The 20,403-nt window shown below is 41.4% G+C and overlaps 1 protein-coding gene across 1 annotated transcript in view; it reads left to right on the forward strand.

The window, feature by feature from the left end:
- The window catches only part of NCAPG2 (non-SMC condensin II complex subunit G2), a 365,294-nt gene that overhangs the window by 125,793 nt on the left and 219,098 nt on the right, over positions 1-20,403 (forward strand). The window contains exon 17 of the mRNA XM_053713827.1: positions 17,162-17,232. Within this exon, the coding sequence (XP_053569802.1) occupies positions 17,162-17,232 (71 nt within the window). The remainder of the gene's footprint in view (positions 1-17,161; positions 17,233-20,403) is intronic.

Genomic DNA, 20,403 nt, shown 5'->3' on the forward strand with positions numbered 1-20,403 from the left:
AGAGATTTTGTTTCTGAATCCATAAAGAAGGCTTTGTCTGTTATTTCTCCTTCTAGTAAACGTAAAAAGTCTTTTAAATCTTCTCTCTCTACAGATGAATTTTTAAATGAACACCATCATTCTGATTCTTTGGACTCTTCTGGTTCAGAGGATTCTGTCTCAGAGATTGATGCTGATAAATCTTCATATTTATTTAAGATGGAATTTATTCGCTCTTTACTTAAAGAAGTACTAATTGCTTTAGAAATAGAGGATTCTAGTCCTCTTGATACTAATTCTATACGTTTGGATAAGGTTTTTAAAGCTCCTGCGGTTATTCCAGAAGTCTTTCCTGTTCCTAATGCTATTTCTGCAGTAATTGCTAAGGAATGGGATAGATTGGGTAATTCATTTACTCCTTCTAAACGTTTTAAGCAATTATATCCTGTTCCGCCTGACAGATTAGAATTTTGGGACAAAATCCCTAAAGTTGATGGGGCTATTTCTACCCTTGCTAAACGTACTACCATTCCTACATCAGATGGTACCTCGTTTAAGGATCCTTTAGATAGAAAAATTGAATCTTTTCTAAGAAAAGCTTATCTATGTTCAGGTAATCTTCTTAGACCTGCTATATCATTGGCTGATGTTGCTGCAGCTTCAACTTTTTGGTTGGAAACTCTAGCGCAACAAGTAACAAATCGTGATTCTCATGATATTATTATTCTTCTCCAGCATGCTAATAATTTCATCTGTGATGCCATTTTTGATATTATTAGAGTTGATGTTAGATTTATGTCTCTGGCTATCTTAGCCAGAAGAGCTTTATGGCTTAAGACTTGGAATGCTGATATGGCTTCTAAATCAACTCTACTTTCCATTTCTTTCCAGGGAAACAAATTATTTGGTTCTCAGTTGGATTCTATTATCTCAACTGTTACTGGTGGGAAAGGAACTTTTTTACCACAGGATAAAAAGTCTAAAGGTAAAAACAGGGCTAACAATCGTTTTCGTTCCTTTCGTTTCAACAAAGAACAAAAGCCTGATCCTTCGTCCTCAGGAGCAGTTTCAGTTTGGAAACCATCCCCTAATCCTAAGAATTCTAAGGAGAAATCATTGCATTCTTTGGATGTTGTTAGAGCTTTGAAATATTATGTTGAAGCTACGAAATCTTCCGTAAGACTTCTAGTCTATTTGTTATCTTTTCCGGTTCTAGGAAAGGCCAGAAAGCTTCTGCCATTTCTTTGGCATCTTGGTTGAAATCTTTAATTCATCTTGCCTATGTTGAGTCGGGTAAAATTCCGCCTCAAAGAATTACAGCTCATTCTACTAGGTCAGTTTCTACTTCCTGGGCGTTTAGGAATGAAGCTTCGGTTGACCAGATCTGCAAAGCAGCAACTTGGTCCTCTTTGCATACTTTTACTAAATTCTACCATTTTGATGTATTTTCTTCTTCTGAAGCAGTTTTTGGTAGAAAAGTTCTTCAGGCAGCGGTTTCAGTTTGAATCTTCTGCTTATGTTTTTTGTTAAACTTTATTTTGGGTGTGGATTATTTTCAGCAGGAATTGGCTGTCTTTATTTTATCCCTCCCTCTCTAGTGACTCTTGTGTGGAAAGATCCACATCTTGGGTAGTCATTATCCCATACGTCACTAGCTCATGGACTCTTGTTAATTACATGAAAGAAAACATAATTTATGTAAGAACTTACCTGATAAATTCATTTCTTTCATATTAACAAGAGTCCATGAGGCCCACCCTTTTTTGTGGTGGTTATGATTTTTTTGTATAAAGCACAATTATTCCAATTCCTTATTTTATATGCTTCGCACTTTTTTTCTTATCACCCCACTTCTTGGCTATTCGTTAAACTGATTTGTGGGTGTGGTGAGGGGTGTATTTATAGGCATTTTAAGGTTTGGGAAACTTTGCCCCTCCTGGTAGGAATGTATATCCCATACGTCACTAGCTCATGGACTCTTGTTAATATGAAAGAAATGAATTTATCAGGTAAGTTCTTACATAAATTATGTTTTTTCGATGATGGGAACCAGTTCATGCCTAACTAGGCTAGTGAGTGTGGCTTTAACGGAGTGCGGAGGGAGTAGAGCTAAGGAGGTGGTCAGCCTGGACCATTGCTTGGTCATGAAATCTATTATTGGGTGCTCGTGTTGTGTCCTACTAAGGCACCTTTTAGGGTCCCAAAGAATCATGTCGCGTGGGATAAGTCCTGCAATATCTGACTCCAGCTGCGTCCAAACAATGTCCTTGTCGGGGTCATTAAGAAGAGCTGTCTGTGCTAGTCTAGCTGCCTGATAATAGTGTTTAAGATTTGGTGCCCCTACCCCCCCCAATTGCCTGTTTCTAGATAGGACTGCCGAAGGGATCCTAGCTTTTTTATTTCCCCTAATGAAACTAATTATGTGTCTTTGGAGGTCGTCTAAGTCTGGGGCTGGTATTCTGATTGGCAGAGTGCGGAATAAATATAGGATCCTTGGTAATATCATCATTTTGACTGCTGACAGTCTACCAAACCATGAGAATCGTAGTTTACTCCATCTATTTAGATCTTGTTTAATAGATTTGTACAAAGGGGGATAATTTACTTTGTATAGTGTCTTTGAGCTTGTGGTTAGATTAATCCCTAGATATCTGAGGAGGTGTCTGGCCCATTTAAATTCAAAGTTAGCCTCTATTAGCTTTTTGGTATGTTCCGGGAGATGCACAGGTAATGCTTCACACTTCTCAAGGTTAATTTTATAGCCTGAAATAGAGGAGAAGGAATTAAGGGTTTGGTAGAGGTTCGGGAGTGTTATCAATGGTCTTGACAGGGAGAGGAGGACATCGTCCGCGAAAAGTGTGAGTTTATACTCCTTCTTTAGCAATGTTTTTAAGGTGGAAGTGGCAGGCTTTAGCCAAGGACTGAATGTGAGGAGTGAAAGAAAGATCTGATTCAAGTGTGACCCCCAAGACATCGGAGGTTGGGGTAATGATGGAGTTATCAACAGTTATAGAGACATGGGGGGTGGAAATTTTGAAAGAAGGGGGCAAAATAAGGAGCTCAGTTTTGGAGAGATTTAGTTTGAGGCAGTGAGATATGAGAGAGACAGTGACACTGGTTAGCAAGGAAGGAGATAGTTCTGGTGCAGAGAGGTAGATTTGGGTGTCGTTGGCATACAAATGATAATGAAACCGTGGGACTTTATTAAGGAACCTAGTGAGGACCTGTAGATAGAGAAGAGAAGGGGACCGAGGACAGAGCCTTGCGGTACCCCAACAGAAAGAGGTAACTGGGCATAGGATGTCCCAGAGAAGGCTACACTAAAGGTACGGTTAGACAGATAAGAGAACCAAGAGAGAGCTGTGTCTCAGATGCCGAAGGATTGGAGGGTATGAAGCAAAAGAGGGTGGTCGACAGTATCAAAGGCTGCAGACAGATCAAGGAGGATAAGTAGAGAGAAGTGGCCTTTTGATTTTGCTGTAAGTAGGTCGTTGGTAACCTTAACAATTGCTGTCTCTGTTGTGTTAAGGGGGCGGAATCCAGATTGCAGTGGGTCAAGGAGGGAGTTTAGTGTAAGGAAATGGGATAGACGTGCATATACCAGCTTTTCAATTGGCTTTAAAGCAAGAGGTAGTAGGGAAATAGGGAGGTTGTTGGATGGGGAGGTTCGATCGAGAGGTTTTTTATGGATAGGTGTGACTAATGCATGTTTAAGATGTGGGAACTATACCAGTGCTGAGGGAGAGGTTGAAGATGTGTGTGAGTATAGGGTTAAGGGTAGAAGGGAGGGAGGGGAGTAGTTGTAAGGGGATGGTGTCGAGGGGACAGGTTATGAGGTGAGAGGATAGTATAAGGGCAGAAACTTCATCCTCTGTAACAGGGGTAAAAGAGCTAAATTTATGACTGTGGGTTTTGGATGGTTGTGAGCTTTTGAGGGGGTGGGAGACTGGTAGTATGTTGAGAGCTGATTTCATTTCTGATGGAGTCGATTTAGTTGTTGAAGTAGCTGGCAAAATCTTGGGCTGAGAGAAAAGTTGTTGTGGGAGGTGGGGGTGGGCGGAGAAGAGTATTGAATGTGGAGAACAGATGTTTTGGGTTTGGGTTTGAAGAAAGAGTAGAGGAGTAATGTTGCTTATATAGATTAAGGGCAGAATAGTAATAGTTCAAGATGAACTTGTAGTGAAGAAAGTCAGCAGAACTCCGAGATTTCCTCCAGTGTCGCTCAGCAGTACGGGAACATCTGAGTAGGTACCGTGTCAGAGGAGTATGCCGAGGATGAGTGTATGTTTTCCGAGTTATGGTAGGTGGGGCCAGGTTATCAAGGACCGATGTAAGGGTGGAGTTATAGTGGCAGATGGATTCATCAGGACAGGAAAAGGAGGGGGTGGAAGAGAGAAGAGGTTTGAGAGAGCTAGCGAGCTGTTGCTGATCTAATGACTTGATTCTTCTCTGAAGTTTAGTGTGAGGGGTAGAAGGAGGGAGAGTTGTAGGGAGGGAGGTGATGGTACAAGTGAGGAGGTGGTGGTCAGAGGAAAAGGTGAGTTTGTGAAGTTTGAGAGAATGCATCAATAACTGAAAATCAGATCAAGCGAGTGACGATCTTTGTGAGTGGGAGAGTCAGTCCATTGTGACAGGACGAAAGGAAGTGAGTTGCAGAGGAGGCAGTGGGATTATCAACAGGGACGATGAAGTCACAGAGAATGAGGGCAGGGGTATCCGAGGAAAGGTAAGTAAGGTAGCCAGGCGGCAAAGTGATCTATAAATATAGTTGCGGAGCCAGGTGGGTGGTATATGACTGCAACGCGTATAGAGAGGGGAGAGAATAAGCGAATCATGTGTGTTTCGAATGAAGAAAATGTGAGGGAAGAGAAGGGCTGTATTTGTTGAAAGGTGCAACGAGAGGAAAGTAAAATACCAACACTACCTCCTTGTCTATTGTCAGACCTAGGAGTGTGGCTGAAGTGGAGATCCCCATGTGTCAGTGCAGCAGAGGAAGCAGTGTCTGAAGGAGAGAGCCAGGTTTCTGTGAGAGCCAGAAGATTGAAAGAGTGGGAGATAAAGAGGTCATGGATAGAAGTGAGTTTGTTGCAAACAGAGCGAGAGTTCCATAGTGCACAAGTGAAAGAGGGTGGTGGCTTTAGATGCAAGAGGAATAAGATTAAGTTTACCAGAGTTTTGTTTTTGAAGTCTATTGAAGGGCACACATGGGTGTGCAGGGCAAGGAAGTTGTGGGGGTAGATGTCGCCAGCAGCTAGCACCTAGACAACATCTTGGTTCAAGCGTCATCTTTTCATCTAGCAAGATCTCATATAGAGATGTTGTTTATTCTCCGTTCCCACGGGTGGATAGAGTGCCCTTGTGCCAGATACAAGGGTGCGTTTCTTAGGGACAATTATAGATTCCCTGTCCATGAAGATTTTCCTGACAGACGTCAGAAAATCCAAACTTCTTGCTTCGTGCCTTTCACGCCAGCCTGCAATTCATCAGTGGCTCAATGCATAGAGGTGATTGGTCTGATGGTTGCCTCTATGGACATCATTCCTTTTGCTCGATTCCATCTGAGACCTTTGCAACTATGCATGTTCAATCAATGGAACGGGGACCACTCGGATCTCTTGCAGAAGATAGATCTGGATCCCCTGACAAGAGATTCTCTATCGTCGTTAAATTCCCAAGACCATCAGTCTCGAGGCACATGTTTCCTAAGACCTTCCTGGGTAATTTTGACCATGGGCGCCAGCCTGTTAGGCTGGGGAGCAGTTTGGGGCTCCTTATCAGCTCAGGGCTTGTGGACTCGGGAGGAGTCTTCTCTTCCCATAAACATCTTGGAGTTGAGAGCAATCTTCAATGCTCAAATTAAATATATACAGGGCACAGGTAATTAAATTTGGGTAAAAAGTCAAACCGGTGCTTAAGTAAAAATACAATGTAGATAAATAAAGTAAAAGAATAGTTAGCACTCTTGTATGACAGTGTTATAAGAATAACTGTCACATACATCACTAAAATTATGCCAAAGTATAGAATCAATCTCAACCTTGATGCCAAATAATACTGATTATTAGCAGTCGAAAGAAAAATAAATAAATAATAATGTGTAATCCTAATGCTAAATTAATAAAATTAATTTACAATATTAAACAAACAGAAGTCGTACAACATCCAGGCAGAAAATTACTCAAGGTAGTCCCAGAGAGGATAATAGTATTGGTATACTGTTGCAGCCAAATGTATCAAAAAACAGACAACTAAAAAGATAAAAGGTGGCTATAAAACAAGGAAGCTCCAAACCACATGTGACTGCTGTTGATGCACTGCCGAGAGTCTGAAGAAGAAAAAATCGCCTCCGGGGTATAACTCGGTGGGTTCAAAGGCTCCAGGAATATCAAAGTGCTGAAGAAATCGTGCAATATCCTATGTGGGTTTCCAAATACAACCTCGTCTGACTGCCGCTGGCTCCGGTTTATCATATTCCAGTCGGACAACATCACCTCAGTGGCTCACATAAACCACCAGGGTGGCACTCGGAGTTAGTTAGCTATGAAGGAGGTGACACGCATTCTTCAGTGGGCGGAAGCTCACGATTGTCTATCTGCCATCTACATTCCTGGGGTGGACAACTGGGAAGTGGATTTTCTGAGCAGGCAGACCTTTCATCCCGGGGAGTGGGCTTTCCATCCGGAGGTATTTTCAAAGATAATCCTCAGGTGGGGGGTTCCAGAGTTGGACCTGATGGCATCTCGTCAAAACGCCAAGTTTCCAAAGTACGATTCAAGGTCAAGGGATCCTCAAGCTGTTCTGATAGATGCTCTGGCAGTTCCTTCGAACTTCAATCTGGCATACCTGTTCCCTCCGTTTGCTCTCCTTCCACGAGTCATTGCGTGTATCAAACAGGAGAGAGCATCTGTGATTCTAACAGCTCCTGCATGGCCTCGCAGTATCTGGTTCGGGGATCTGGTGAAGATGTCATCTCTTCCCCCTTGGAGGTTACCTCTGAGGGGAAGGACCTTCTACTTCAGGGTCCCTTTCTCCATCCAAATCTGGTTTCTTTGAAGCCGACTGCTTAGACATTGAAAGCTTAGTTTTGGCTAGACGTGGCTTCTCTGAGAAAGTCATAGATACCTTGCTTCAGGCTCGCAAGCCTGTTACTCACATAATTTACCATAAGGTATGGCGTAAATACCTTTTTAATGGTGTGATTCAAAGGGTTTCTCTTGGAACAGAGTAAGGGTTCCTCAAATTTTGGCTTTTCTTCAGGAGGGCCTAGAGAAAGGTTTGTCAGTCAGTTCTCTGAAGGGTCAGATTTCTGCACCGTCTATTCTTTTGCACAAACGTCTGGCAGATCTGCCAGATGTTCAATCTTTTGTTCAGGCCTTGGTCAGAATCAGGCCTGTGTTTAAACCTGTTGCTACTCCTTGGAGCCTTAATCTTGTTCTTAAGGTTTTGCAGCAGGCTCCGTTTGAGCTGACACATTCTGTTGATATTAAATTACTATCTTGGAAGGTTTTTCCTATTGCTTTTTCTTCTGCTTGCAGAGTTTACAAACTTTCTGCTCTGCAGTGTAATTCCCCATACTTTATTTTTCATGCTGATAAGGCGGTCCTCCGTAATAATCTGAGGTTGCTCCCTAAGCTAGTGTTGGATCGCAATATTAATCAGGAAATTGTTCCTCCTTTTTGTCCCAATCCTTCTTCCCAAAAGGAACGTCTCTTGCATAACTTGGAAGTTGTGTGTGCTCTAAAAATACCTTCAAGCAACTAAAGATTTTCGCCAGACTTCTGCTCTGTTCGTCGTTTTCTCTGGTAAGCGTAGGGGTCAGAAGGTCACTTCTACCACTCTTTCTCTCTATTTGAGAAGTGTCATCCGTTTAGCTTATGAGACATCTGGACAAGAGCCTCCTGAAAGAATTACGGTTCATTCCACTAGAGCTGTCTCCTCTTCCTGGGCTTTCAAAAATTAAGCTTCTGTGCAACAAATTTGCAAGGTGGCCACATTGTCCTCTATACATACTTTTTCCAAATTCTACAATTTTGATATTTTTGCCTCGACTGAGGCTTCCTTTGGGGAAAAAAGTTCTTCAAGCAGTGGTGCCTTCAGTTTAGGTCCACCTGTCTTGTTCTCCCTCCCCTTCATTCTGTGTCCTCTAGCTTGGGTATTGGTTCCCACTAGTAATTGGAATGAATCGTGGACTCTCCATGCCATAGGAAAGAAAACAAAATTTATGTTGACGTGATAAATGTATTTCCAGGCATGGAGAGTCCACGACCCGCCCTTGTTTAAACGGACTCTGAACCCAAATTTTTTCTTTCGTGATTCAGATAGAGCATGCAATTTTAAGCAACTTTCTAATATACTCCTATTATCAAATTTTCTTCATTCTCTTGGTATCTTTATTTAAAATGCAAGAATGTAAGTTTAGATGCCGTCCCATTTTTGGGGAACACACTGTGTTGTTCTTGCTGATTGGTGGATAAATTTACCCACCAATAAACAAGTGCTTTCCATGGTCCTGAACCAAAAAATAGCTTAGATGCCTTCTTTTTCAAATAAAGAAAGCAAGAGAACGAAGAAAAATCGATAATAGGAGTAAATTAGAAAGTTGCTTAAAGGGACAGTCAACCATAGAATTGTTATTGTTTTAAAAGATAGATAATCCCTTTATTACTCATTCCCCAGTTTTGCATAACCAACACAGTTATATTAATATACTTTTTACCTTTGTGATTACCTTGTATCTAGGAACCTTCTTCCAGCCCCCTGATCACATGACTGTGACTGTTTATTATCTATTGTCTTAAATTTAGCATTGTATTGTGCTAGATCTTAACCCCTTAAGGACCAGCGACGTACCCTGTATGTCGCTGGCCTTTTTTTGGGACTTGATTGTTTTATAGCGCAGTCTTGCCACCAGCGTTGAGACTGCTCTATTCCACAAAGCCTGCTGGAGGGAGAGCATTAATAGCGTGTTCTTGCTAGACTTGTGCTATTATGTCCTGAAAAAACCCTTAACGACCAGTGACATACAGGGTACATTGTGGTCATTAAGGGGTTAAATAACTTTCTGTGCCTGAACACAGTGTTATCTATATAGCCCACGTGTACTTTCTGTCTCTTTGTGTTAAAAAGAGATTTAAAAAGCATGTGATAAGAGGCAGCCCTCAAAGGCTTAGAAATTAGCATATGAGCCTACCTATGTTTAGTTTAAACTAAGAATACCAAGAGAAAAAAGCAAATTTGATGATAAAAGTAAATTGGAAAGTCAATTAAAAGTCCTATCTGAATAATGAAAGTTTAATTTATACTAAATTTGCATGCTCTATCTGAATCATGAAAGAAACAAATTTGGGTTCAGTGTCCCTTTAAATTCAGACTTTTTTTTGTACAAACCTCAGGCACCTCTATACCCTTGTGTTATCTTTTTCCGTTCCCTTCAGCCTCCTCCTGCTGGCCAGGAGGTGAATATCCCACTAGTATTTAGAATGAATCGTGGACTCTCAATGCCTGGAAATAAATAAATTTATCAGGTAAGCATAAATTTAGTTTTTTCTACTTTATGAATTTTGCAAACTAGTACTCTCTCCTATATTAATCATTTGCCGCCAGCAAAGTTTGTGATACGTTATATTGAGGGATAAGAGACCTATTGGTATTCTGTTGTTCTGTGTTCTTGTTTCTTTTTAACTTCACTAACCATTGATGGGTCAGTAAACACATTACAAGACATTTTCTAATTTGTTCATATAGAATAAAATCAGCCAATTCTAATTGGTTTTTAAAACAAATTAGCATCCTTTTTACTGCAATTGTTCTCCAATAGTCAAACTCCACCCACTGTTTGCACTAAATCTCCTGCATCCCCACTCCTCGTACTGAATCCCACTGCCCTATTTGGAGGCGCCAATATGGGCTTTAGTCTGCAGACAACGAGGCTAACCACACCGTAATGTTAGTATGAAGTGCATTATTTTGCATTTGTTGTCTGATAAATCCAATTATGGACAGGTATGTAGCATGGTTAGCCTTGAAAAATCAGAGCCACATTACATAAAAAAGGAGCAAAATCAAGTCAATTGCAAAATCTATTACGCATAACTAAACATTTTATATAATAACCTGTGTTTACTGTCCCTTGTAAGCTAGCATTTGCTCAAGGGCAATGGGGAAGGACCTAGATAGTGTGAAAGTTATAGTGAGAGGGAGGTGAAATGGTATGCTAGAGAGGGCATTAGGTTCAAAAAGAAGTGTTAACCTGATTTAGCATGTATTCATACTGCTAGGTGCAGTGTTGGCTTGACCTAGCTTATGATGGTAAACTTTAAATAATCAAATCAAATAAAAAAAAAAAGTATAAGTGCACCTTTTTTTGTTTTTAATCCATCTGTGAAAGGGTTAAATTAGTTCATAGAGTAATGCTTCTATTACAATGTTATGCCGGCCCACATTGATAAACATATTTTTTTTTATTATTATGACAAATCCAGTGAACATCCAATTAAAGTGTGTGTCAATTGACAATCTTGAAGTCCAGCCCCTTTAAAGCCCTAAGAAAGCCTATGTAGAAAGTGAATATAACTGCTCTCTACATCACAGCCCAGCCGAAAGAGGAAATGAAGGGGGGCGGAGGAACAGACAATACCAATTAGAATTATAAATCTTTTATTATAAAATATATATACACTTTATTTATTTTTTTTATATGGTTTTACTTGCAAACTCTTATATTTTCTTTTACAAGATATGACGAGTCCACAGATTTCATCCTTGCTTGTGGGATTAAATCTCCTGTTAGCAGGAAGTGGCAAAGAGCACCACAGCAGAGCTGTATATATAGCTCCTCTCTTCCCTCCCCCTCCAGTCATTCTCTTTGCCTGTGTCAGTGATAGGAAGAGGTAAAGTGAGGTGTTAGTTTAGATTCTTCAGTCAAGAAGTTTTTTATTTTAAAATGGTGCCAGTGAGTACTATTTTTCTCAGGGAGAAATAGTCAGTCTATACCTTCCCAAGAGGAGTGGAGACATTTTATTTTTCTGCCCTGATGTTGATGATCTTAGCAAACGTTATCTAAGATCCATACTGGTTCCCACAGAGCAGCTGAAGGTAGTGTAAAGAAAAATCTTCAGTGTGGAGAACGATATCATGCTACAAGCAGCATTGAGGTATGTTCAGTCATTTGTTTCTGGGGAGACTTGATAAATCAGAACAGGCTGACAATATTCCATAGCTGAGGAGGGGTAATCAGTATGCACTATAGGAAAATGGTGTACTTGGAATTCCTGGTATGTCACTTTAAATTTATTATGTGGGCTGACGCTGGGAGATGCGGTTAGACTTTCGTTATACTATGCTGACTTGACAGGATATGTTTTGCACTGAGAGGCGCTTATTGCACAGAGTGTGTATGTTGTGGGGCACATGGCTGATATATGGAGGACCGACATGTTTGGTTTTTTTTTCTCTACCCATGCGGGTCTCGGTAGGCTAGCAGTTACGCCCACGGTGGGCAGGGCCTATTTTCGTGCGCTCAGGCGCGCAGTGTGTTTTCCGGATCGGTAGCAAGATCCTGAGGCTCCGGTGGGGCCTAGCTCTGTTTGATAATTGTAGAGGACAGGGAGGCTCCGAACGTTCCTTCAGTGTGATCTGGGGGCAGGTAGGCCCCTCTTCTTCCTCTTCTTCCGACAAACAAATTTGATAATACATCAATGTATATGATAAATCTGACAAAGTTAATATAATTTTATATATTATATGTCCTAACTAGTGGTGCAATATAGTTAAGCCAACTTGGGCACATAGGGGTAATTTTTATTGCTGAAAACGTCTTTTTGTCTAATAACAGAAAAATAGTTGCGCTTTTATTATTTAAAGGCGCAGTACACTTTTTGGTTCAAATATTTTTTAATATACGTTTTGACTTCAGAGTACAATATATCAAGTAAAGAACGACTATTATTGCTATTGCTAGTCTGTTTAACATGTCTGCACTTGAGGAAACTACTTGTTCTATGTGTTTAGATTCCATTGTGGAACCACCTCTTACTTTTTGTCCCTCATGTACTGAAAGGGCCTTACATTGTAAAGAGCAGATTTTATTTAAGGAAAGTGTGTCTAAGGATGATTCTCAGTCTGAGGAGAATCAGGGTATGCCGCTAAGTTCTCCCCAAGCGGCACAACCTTTAACGCCCACTCAATCGACGCCGGGTTCAACCGCGTCTACTTCATTTACTCTGCAGGATATGGCTGCAGTTATGTCATCTACCCTTACAGAGGTTTTATCTAAGTTGCCAGTGTTACAGGGCAAACGCAGCAGGACAGAGGTCAATTTGAATACTGAGACCTCAGATGCTTTGTTGGCTATTTCCGATGTACCCTCACAGGGATCTGAATTGGGGGTCAGGGAACTTCTATCTGAGGGGGAACTTTCCGATTTGGGAAGTGTGTTGCCTCAGACGGACTTGGACGTCCTGTCCTTTAGATTTAAGCTTGAGCACCTCCGGCTGTTGCTTCGGGAGGTTTTAGCGACTCTGGATGACTGTGACTCTATTGTGGTACCACCAGAGAAATTGTGTAAGATGGACAAATACTTAGAGGTACCTGCTTACTCTGATATTTTTCCGGTTCCTAAGAGAATTTCGGAAATTATTACGCGGGAATGGGACAGACCGGGTATCCCGTTCTCACCTTCTCCTAATTTTAAGAAAATTTATCCCATATCTGACACTGTTCGGGACTCTTGGCAAACAGTCCCTAAGGTGGAGGGAGCTATATCTACCCTGGCTAAGCGTACAACTATTCCTATTGAGGACAGTTGTGCTTTCAAAGACCCTATGGATAAGAAATTGGAGGGTCTCCTAAAAAAGTTATTTATTCATCAGGGTTTCCTTTTACAGCCGACGGCCTGCATTGTACCATTTACCACTGCGGCGGCCTTCTGGCTTGATGCCTTAGAAGAGTCTCTTAAGACTGAGACTCCTTTAGAGGATATTTTAGTTAGAATTAAGGCTCTTAAGCTGGCTAATTCTTTTATTACAGATGCCGCCTTTCAGATTGCCAAATTGGCAGCTAAGAATGCCGGATTTGCCATTTTAGCGCGTAGAGCGTTATGGTTAAAATCATGGTCTGCTGATGTGTCAAAGCTTTTGGCTATTCCTTTCAAAGGAAAAACCCTATTCGGGCCTGACTTGAAAGAAATCATTTCTGACATTACGGGAGGTAAGGGTCATCTCCTACCTCAGGATAGAACTGCTAAACAGAGGGGTAAACAAAATAATTTTCGTTCCTTTTGAAACTTTAAAGGAGTCCCCTCTTCTTCTGCCAAACAGGAAGGGAATTTTGCTCAGGCCAAGTCCGTCTGGAGACCCAACCATGCTTGGAACAAGGGTAAACAACCCAAGAAGCCCGCTGCTGCTACCAAGATAGCATGAAGGGGCGGCCCCCGATCCGGGACCGGATCTAGTAGGGGGTAGACTTTCTCTCTTTGCTCAGTCTTGGGTAAGAGATGTTCAGGATCCTTGGACACTGGAAATCGTGTCCCAAGGGTATCAACTGGAATTCAAAAATTCTCTCCCAAGGGGGAGGTTTTTTCTTTCACGATTGTCTGTAGACCAGATAAAAAGAGAGGCGTTCTTACACTGTGTAAAAGACCTCTCTACTATGGAAGTAATTCGTCCCGTTCCAATACTGGAACAGGGGCAGGGGTTTTACTCAAATCTTTTCGTGGTTCCCAAAAAAGAGGGCACGTTTCGACCTATTTTAGATCTGAAAAGTCTAAACAAGTTTCTCAGAGTCCGATCCTTCAAGATGGAGACTATTCGAACAATTCTACCGTTGATCCAGGAGGGTCAATATATGACTACCGTGGACTTGAAGGATGCATATCTTCATATACCTGTTCCTAAGGTTTGCCTTTCTGGACAAACATTTTCAGTTTGTGGCTCTTCCCTTCGGGTTGGCCACAGCACCCAAGATCTTCACAAAGGTTCTAGGGTCACCTCTGGCGGTTCTCAGGCCACGGGGCATTGCAGTGGCGCCTTATCTGGACGATATCCAGATCCAGGCGTCGTCTTACCATCTGGCAAAGTCTCATACAGACATGGTTCTCTCCTTTCTGAGGACTCACGGGTGGAAGGTGAATCTAGAAAAGAGTTAATTAATTGCACAGACAAGGGTTCCCTTCTTGGGAACTCTAATAGATTCCATTTCTAGGAAAATTTTCTTGCCGGAGGTCAGAAAGTTAAAGATTCTAAATACATGCCAAGCTCTTCAGTCCAATCCTCGGCCATCAGTGGCCCAGTGCATGGAGGTAATTGGATTGATGGTGGCGGCAATGGACATCATTCTGTTTGCTCGTTTTCATCTCAGACCGCTACAATTGAGCATGCACAGGCAGTGGAATGGAGATTATGCAAATTTGTCTCCTCAGATAGATCTGGATCAGGAGACACAAGAGACTCTCTTCTTTGGTGGTTGTCTCAGGATCATCTGTCCCAAGGGACGTGCTTCCGCAGACCCTCATGGGTGATAGTGGCAACGGACGCCAGCCTACTAGGTTGGGGTGCATTCTGGAATTCCCTGAAGGCTCAGGGTGTGTGGACTCAGTCAGAGTCTCTTCTTCCAATCAATATTCTGGATTGAGAGCAATATTCAATGCGCTTCAGGCGTGGCCTCAGTTGGCTTCGGCCAAATTCATCCGCTTTCAGTCGGACAACATCACCACTGTGGCTTACATCAATCATCAGGGAGGAACAAGGAGTTCCTTAGCGATGACAGAAGTATCCAAGATAATTCAGTGGGCGGAGGATCCCTCTTGCTATCTGTCAGCAATTTACATCCCAGGAGTGGACAACTGGGAAGCGGACTTTTTAAGCAGACAGACGTGGCTTACATCAATCATCAGGGAGGAACAAGGAGTTCCTTAGCGATGACAGAAGTATCCAAGAGAGCGGAGGCTCACTCTTGCTCTCTTTACATCCCAGGAGTGGACAACTGGGAAGCGGACTTTTTAAGCAAACATTTCATCTGGGGGAGTGGGAACTCCATCCGGAGGTCTTTGCCACTCTGATCCTCAGATGAGGCAGACCGGAATTGGATCTGATGGCGTCTCATCAGAATGCCAAGCTCCCAAGATACGGATCCAGGTCAAGGGATCCTCAGGCCGAACTGATAGATGCCTTGGTCGTTCAACCTAGCTTATGTGTTTCCACCGTTTGCTCTCCTTCCCCGGGTGATTGCTCGGATCAAACAGGAGAGGGCTTCAGTAATTCTAATCGCGTCTGCGTGGCCTCGCAGGACTTGGTATGCCGATCTAGTGGACATGTCATCTCTGCCGCCGTGGAAGCTTCCATCGAGGCAGGACCTTCTCATTCAGGGACCCTTCCAACATCCGAATCTAGTTTCTCTGCAACTGACTGCTTGGAGTTTGAACGCTTGATTTTATCTAAGCGGGGGTTCTCTGATTCGGTCATTGATACTTTGATTCAGGCACGTAAGCCTGTTACTAGTTCTACCATAAGATATGGCGTAAATATCTTTATGGGTGCGAATCCAAGGGCTACTCATGGAGTAGAGTTAGGATTCCCAGGATTCTGTCTCTTCTCCAAGGAGGATTGGAGAAAGGGTTATATCAGCAAGTTCATTAAAGGGACAAATCTCTTTGTCAATTTTACTACACAAACATTTGGCAGATGTTCCCGACGTTCAGTCTTTTTGTCAGGCTCTGACCAGAATCAAGCCTATGTTTAGACCAATTGCTCCACCCTGGAGTTTGAATTTAGTTCTTAATGTTCTTCAAGGGGTTCTGTTTGAACCCATGCATTCCATTATATTAAGTTGTTATCTTGGAAGGTTTTATTTTTGGTTTCTATTTCTTCTGCTCGTAGAGTTTCTGAGCTTTCAGTGTTACAATGTGACTCGCCTTCTCTTATCTTTCATTCTGATAAGGTGGTTTTACGTACCAAACCTGGTTTCCTTCCTAATGTTTCTAATAAGAATATTAATCAGGAAATTGTTGTTCCTTCTTTATGTCCTAACCCTTTTTCTAAGAAGGAGCGTCTGTTGCATAACTTGGACGTGGTCCGTGCCCTGAAGTTTTACTTGCAGGCGACTAAGGAATTTCGTCAATCATCTTCATTATTTGTTGTTTTTTCTGGAAAGCGTAGGGGCCAGAAAGCTAAGGCTACCTCTTTCTTTTTGGCTGAAGAGTATCATCCGTCTGGCATATGAGACTGCGGGACAGCAGCCTCCTGAAAAAATTACGGCTCATTCTACCAGGGCTGTGGCTTCCTCATGGGCATTTAAAAACGATGTTGAACAGATTTGCAAGGCTGCAACTTGGTCGTCTCTTCACACTTTTTTCAAATTTTCCACATTTGATACTTTTGCTTCTTCTGAAGCTGTTTTTCGGAGAAAGGTTCTTCAAGCAGTGGTGCCTTCCGTTTAGGTTCCTGTCTTGTCCCTCCCTTTCATCCGTGTCATGTAGCTTTGGTATTGTATCCCAGTAAGGATGAAATCCGTGGACTCGTCATATCTTGTAAAAGAAAAGGAAATTTATGCTTACCTGATAAGTTTATTTCTTTTACGATATGACGTGTCCACAGCCCACCCTGTCATTTCTAAGACAGGTATGTACTTATTTTTATTAAACTTCAGTCACCTTTGCACCTTTGGCTTCTCCTTTCTCTTCCTAACTTCGGTCGAATGACTGGAGGGGGAGGGAAGGGAGGAGCTATATATACAGCTCTGCTGTGGTGCTCTTTGCCACTTCCTGCTAACAGGAGATTTAATCCCACAAGTAAGGATGAAATCCGTGGACTCGTCATATCGTAAAAGAAATAAATTTATCAGGTAAGCATAAATTTCCTTTTTTTTTTATTGCAACATTCTTATAGTCTGAAGTTTACCATCATTTTTAATAAAGCCAAAATTAAACTTTCATGATTTAGAGGATGCAATTTTAAAAAAATGTTTGAAATTTACTTCTGTTTTTAAATTAAACACTTTTCCACAAGTTTGCAGCATATTTGTATATACATCTGTAATTGGCTGCCACAGGGAAATTACAGCAAAACAATATTTGTCAGGGGAAAAAAAAATCTACTGCTCATTTGAAATTAAAAAATGAATTGTCTTGTGTATATGTTTTTTTTATGATCTGTTAGATTGTAGTTTATTTTGTCTGTCTTAATTCTAGGATGATCGCTGTGTTGTTCCTTTAATAATATTGGCTTCTTTTATGCCTGCCTCTGCTGTTCCAACATTCAGGTAAATTATATTGTGGAAATATTTTTCACATTTAAAGTTTTTATTTGAGATTATACAGTGTATAAACAGAGTTAAGGTTACAATATAATCAGTGACATAAGCATATGTCCAAGTATTAGCATCTGAATGGTGCAAAATGTCACCAATGTGCAGCTTATATCTTAAGGGTAAAATATAACATTTTAACACACAAACATAATCATTGTTAATTAAGTCAGTGATTTTCAACCTTTTTTTTTGCCGTGGCACTTTTTTACATTAAAAAATCCTGCGGCACACCACCATCCCAAAAGTTTACAAAATTAGACATTGTAGCCTAATACAGCATATATATATATATATATATATATATATATATATATATATATATATATATATATATATATATATACACACACTGTACTGTGCTGTCATGCCATGCCTCCTACAAACTGAGTGTTGCATGGTGCTGCGTATAGAGCCAGCACTAGGCACGTGTTGTGGTGGGTGGGGGTTCCTTCCAAGTGTGAACACGGGTCAGGGAGGCGAGCTGCCGCTGTGCAGTTACCCTTAGTCATCTCACCCAAAATAAAAAAACTGCCCAGAATAAAAAAACAAGCAAAATTTAAAAAATTTCACACTGTTGTCAGTCTGCCGCGACACACCTGAGGATCTCTCACGGCACACTGGTTGAAAAACACTGAATTAAGTAACCTATGTATTCTCAGTCAAACCTCTTTTCATTTATTTTTGTTCACAGTTTTTAAGGTAATGTAAGTCTGATCATTTCTCCCTAACGTAGAATGTAAAGATAAACTGGAAAAGGTTGTACCTTTCTTAAAAGATAGTGGTTTCTCTCTGACCTCTAGTATTATTATATTGTGGCTTGATGATATAATAGGGGGTATGTAACAAATTAAGGCATATAAAAGTGGTATTTCTATAGGATACATTTTCCTACACTTACGATGTAAGCACTATGGATGGAGTGGGGGGGCGCAAAGATGCTTGGGTAAAAGAATTAGCAAAACATTCAAACAGGGTAGTGAACAATATCAATAGACCTTATAGTGTCATAATAACAGTATAACATAGCGAGAAGGAGGGTATTATACAAAAAGTGGGAGAGTACTAAAAAGCTGCCACACAATATGCTACACAAATAGTCATCCTGCCATAGCATAAACATAACAAAAACTTTTACTGAATGCAATGAGCCTAAATGTGTGGTACAACAGTTAGGTAATTCAGTGTGTGCCAGAGAGGATATATATACCTTGTGAGAGGTTATTAGTACTGTATATGAATAGGGTAGGATAGCATATATAGAGCAATATTGAGAATACCATATTAGGCAACATATGAGCCAGCGAAGAATCATAATACAGTAACATGCAACTAGAGAGTGATAATCCTATGAATCTCTTAGACTTTCAGGTGATAATTTATAACAAAAGGCTAAATAGATCTCCTCAACCCCACCATGTTAAATAAGCGGCATTGGTAAAACTTCAGTTTACAGGAGTATTAAGTTCAGTGTTAAACATCTTGGTGGACAGTGACGCTCTCTTTGCAGTCAATGTGTAGATGTAAGTCACTCTAGGGGCTAGGCTATGTATCTTTGCCTGATTTCGATGGCCACCTAGAAGTAATAGCAATCTGTCAGCCCACTCCCGTCCTACAGATCACCGGCAGCCCGTTATGTCTCTGTTTTGCATTGCGATGTGGGTTAACTGCATCCAAACCACTGTAAAATCTGAAAGCCACCCAGTAATGTAGCTCTGTGACTTTGTCCTTTCTGCTGAGCTGGAGGAAATTTAGCAGTATGGTGTGGTCTTTAGGATTAGTGTAGATGTCTAGTTCATTGAGGCGTGTAATCCTAGTACCAAATGATGTTAGGGTTTGACCTAGGGTTATTCCCCCTTTGTTAGATCATAGGCTCCTGGTTTGGATGCAGCTGCATGTCGCTCTGCGCTGAAATATCGAAGCATGTATCGGCTGTGACCACAAGATCCTTGAGGGAGGTAGTGGTAAATGCAAGCCGGATCTCTGCAATAAGCGCTGTTGTCCAGGAATCAAGCAGGTCTGTGAGCCTGGTACACACATCTCTAGGGATAGTCGCCATGGTGTAATAGGTATTTTGAAATCACCTCACTTGTACCAGTAGTATCTCAGAAATGTTATATGCGCCACAGAGACCATCTACTGTACCACATCCGTCTCATATATATGGGGTACCGACTTCTCCATGGTATATTTTGGATGCATAGTATCAGTGTTCCGTCAGCTTTGTTCTCTGAGATATGTGCAGCCTCTATTTATTTAAACCAATGTCTCACTAACTGTAACTCATATGTCCATCTTAAGGATGGTGAGTGAAGGTCCGTGGACTGGTTCGTGTCAAATGAAAAGCTGCCGCTGTATCTGTACTTTGCTTGTTAAGGGCGCAGTGGCAATGGCTGATTCTAGCTTCTATAATATGTTGGAGCTCCGTGAAACTGCAGCTGAGTAAGGATCACTGCTTCCCCTTGAAATCTGTGTGTCAGCTATGCTGTTCTTGTAGTTTTTTTATGCAGGAGATTTCAGTATAGGGATTGTGTTCCCGGAGCTCTCTCAAAATGCGGCCATCATGATCGCTGGTCAGCTCCGCCCCCTTGTGGAAATATTTTGATTGATGTTTCTCTTGTTAAGTGTATCCAGTCCGTTTTTGTTATTAAGGGGTTAATCATCCATTTGCAAGTGGGTGCAATGCTCTGCTGACTTGTTACATACACTGTAAAAATTTTGTTAGTGTAACTGCCTTTTTTCACTGTTATTTCAAATTTTGTCAAAATTTGTTTCTCTTAAAGGCACAGTAACATTTTTTATATTGCTTGTTAACTTGCTTTAAAGTGTTTTCCAAGCTTGCTAGTCTCATTGCTAGTCTGTACAAACATGTCTGAAACAGAGGATACTTGTTCATTATGTTTAAAAGCCATGGTGGAGCCCCATAGGAGAATGTGTACTAAATGTATTGATTTCACCTTAAACAGTAAAGATCAGTCTTTATCTATAAAAGAATTGTCACCAGAGGGGTCTGTCGAGGGGGTAGTTATGCCGACTAACTCTCCCCACGTGTCGGACCCTTTGCCTCCCGCTCAAGGGACGCACGCTAATATGGCGCCAAGTACATCAGGGACGCCCATAGCGATT

The sequence above is a fragment of the Bombina bombina genome, chromosome 5, assembly GCF_027579735.1.
Source record: "Bombina bombina isolate aBomBom1 chromosome 5, aBomBom1.pri, whole genome shotgun sequence".
NCBI lineage: Eukaryota > Metazoa > Chordata > Amphibia > Anura > Bombinatoridae > Bombina > Bombina bombina.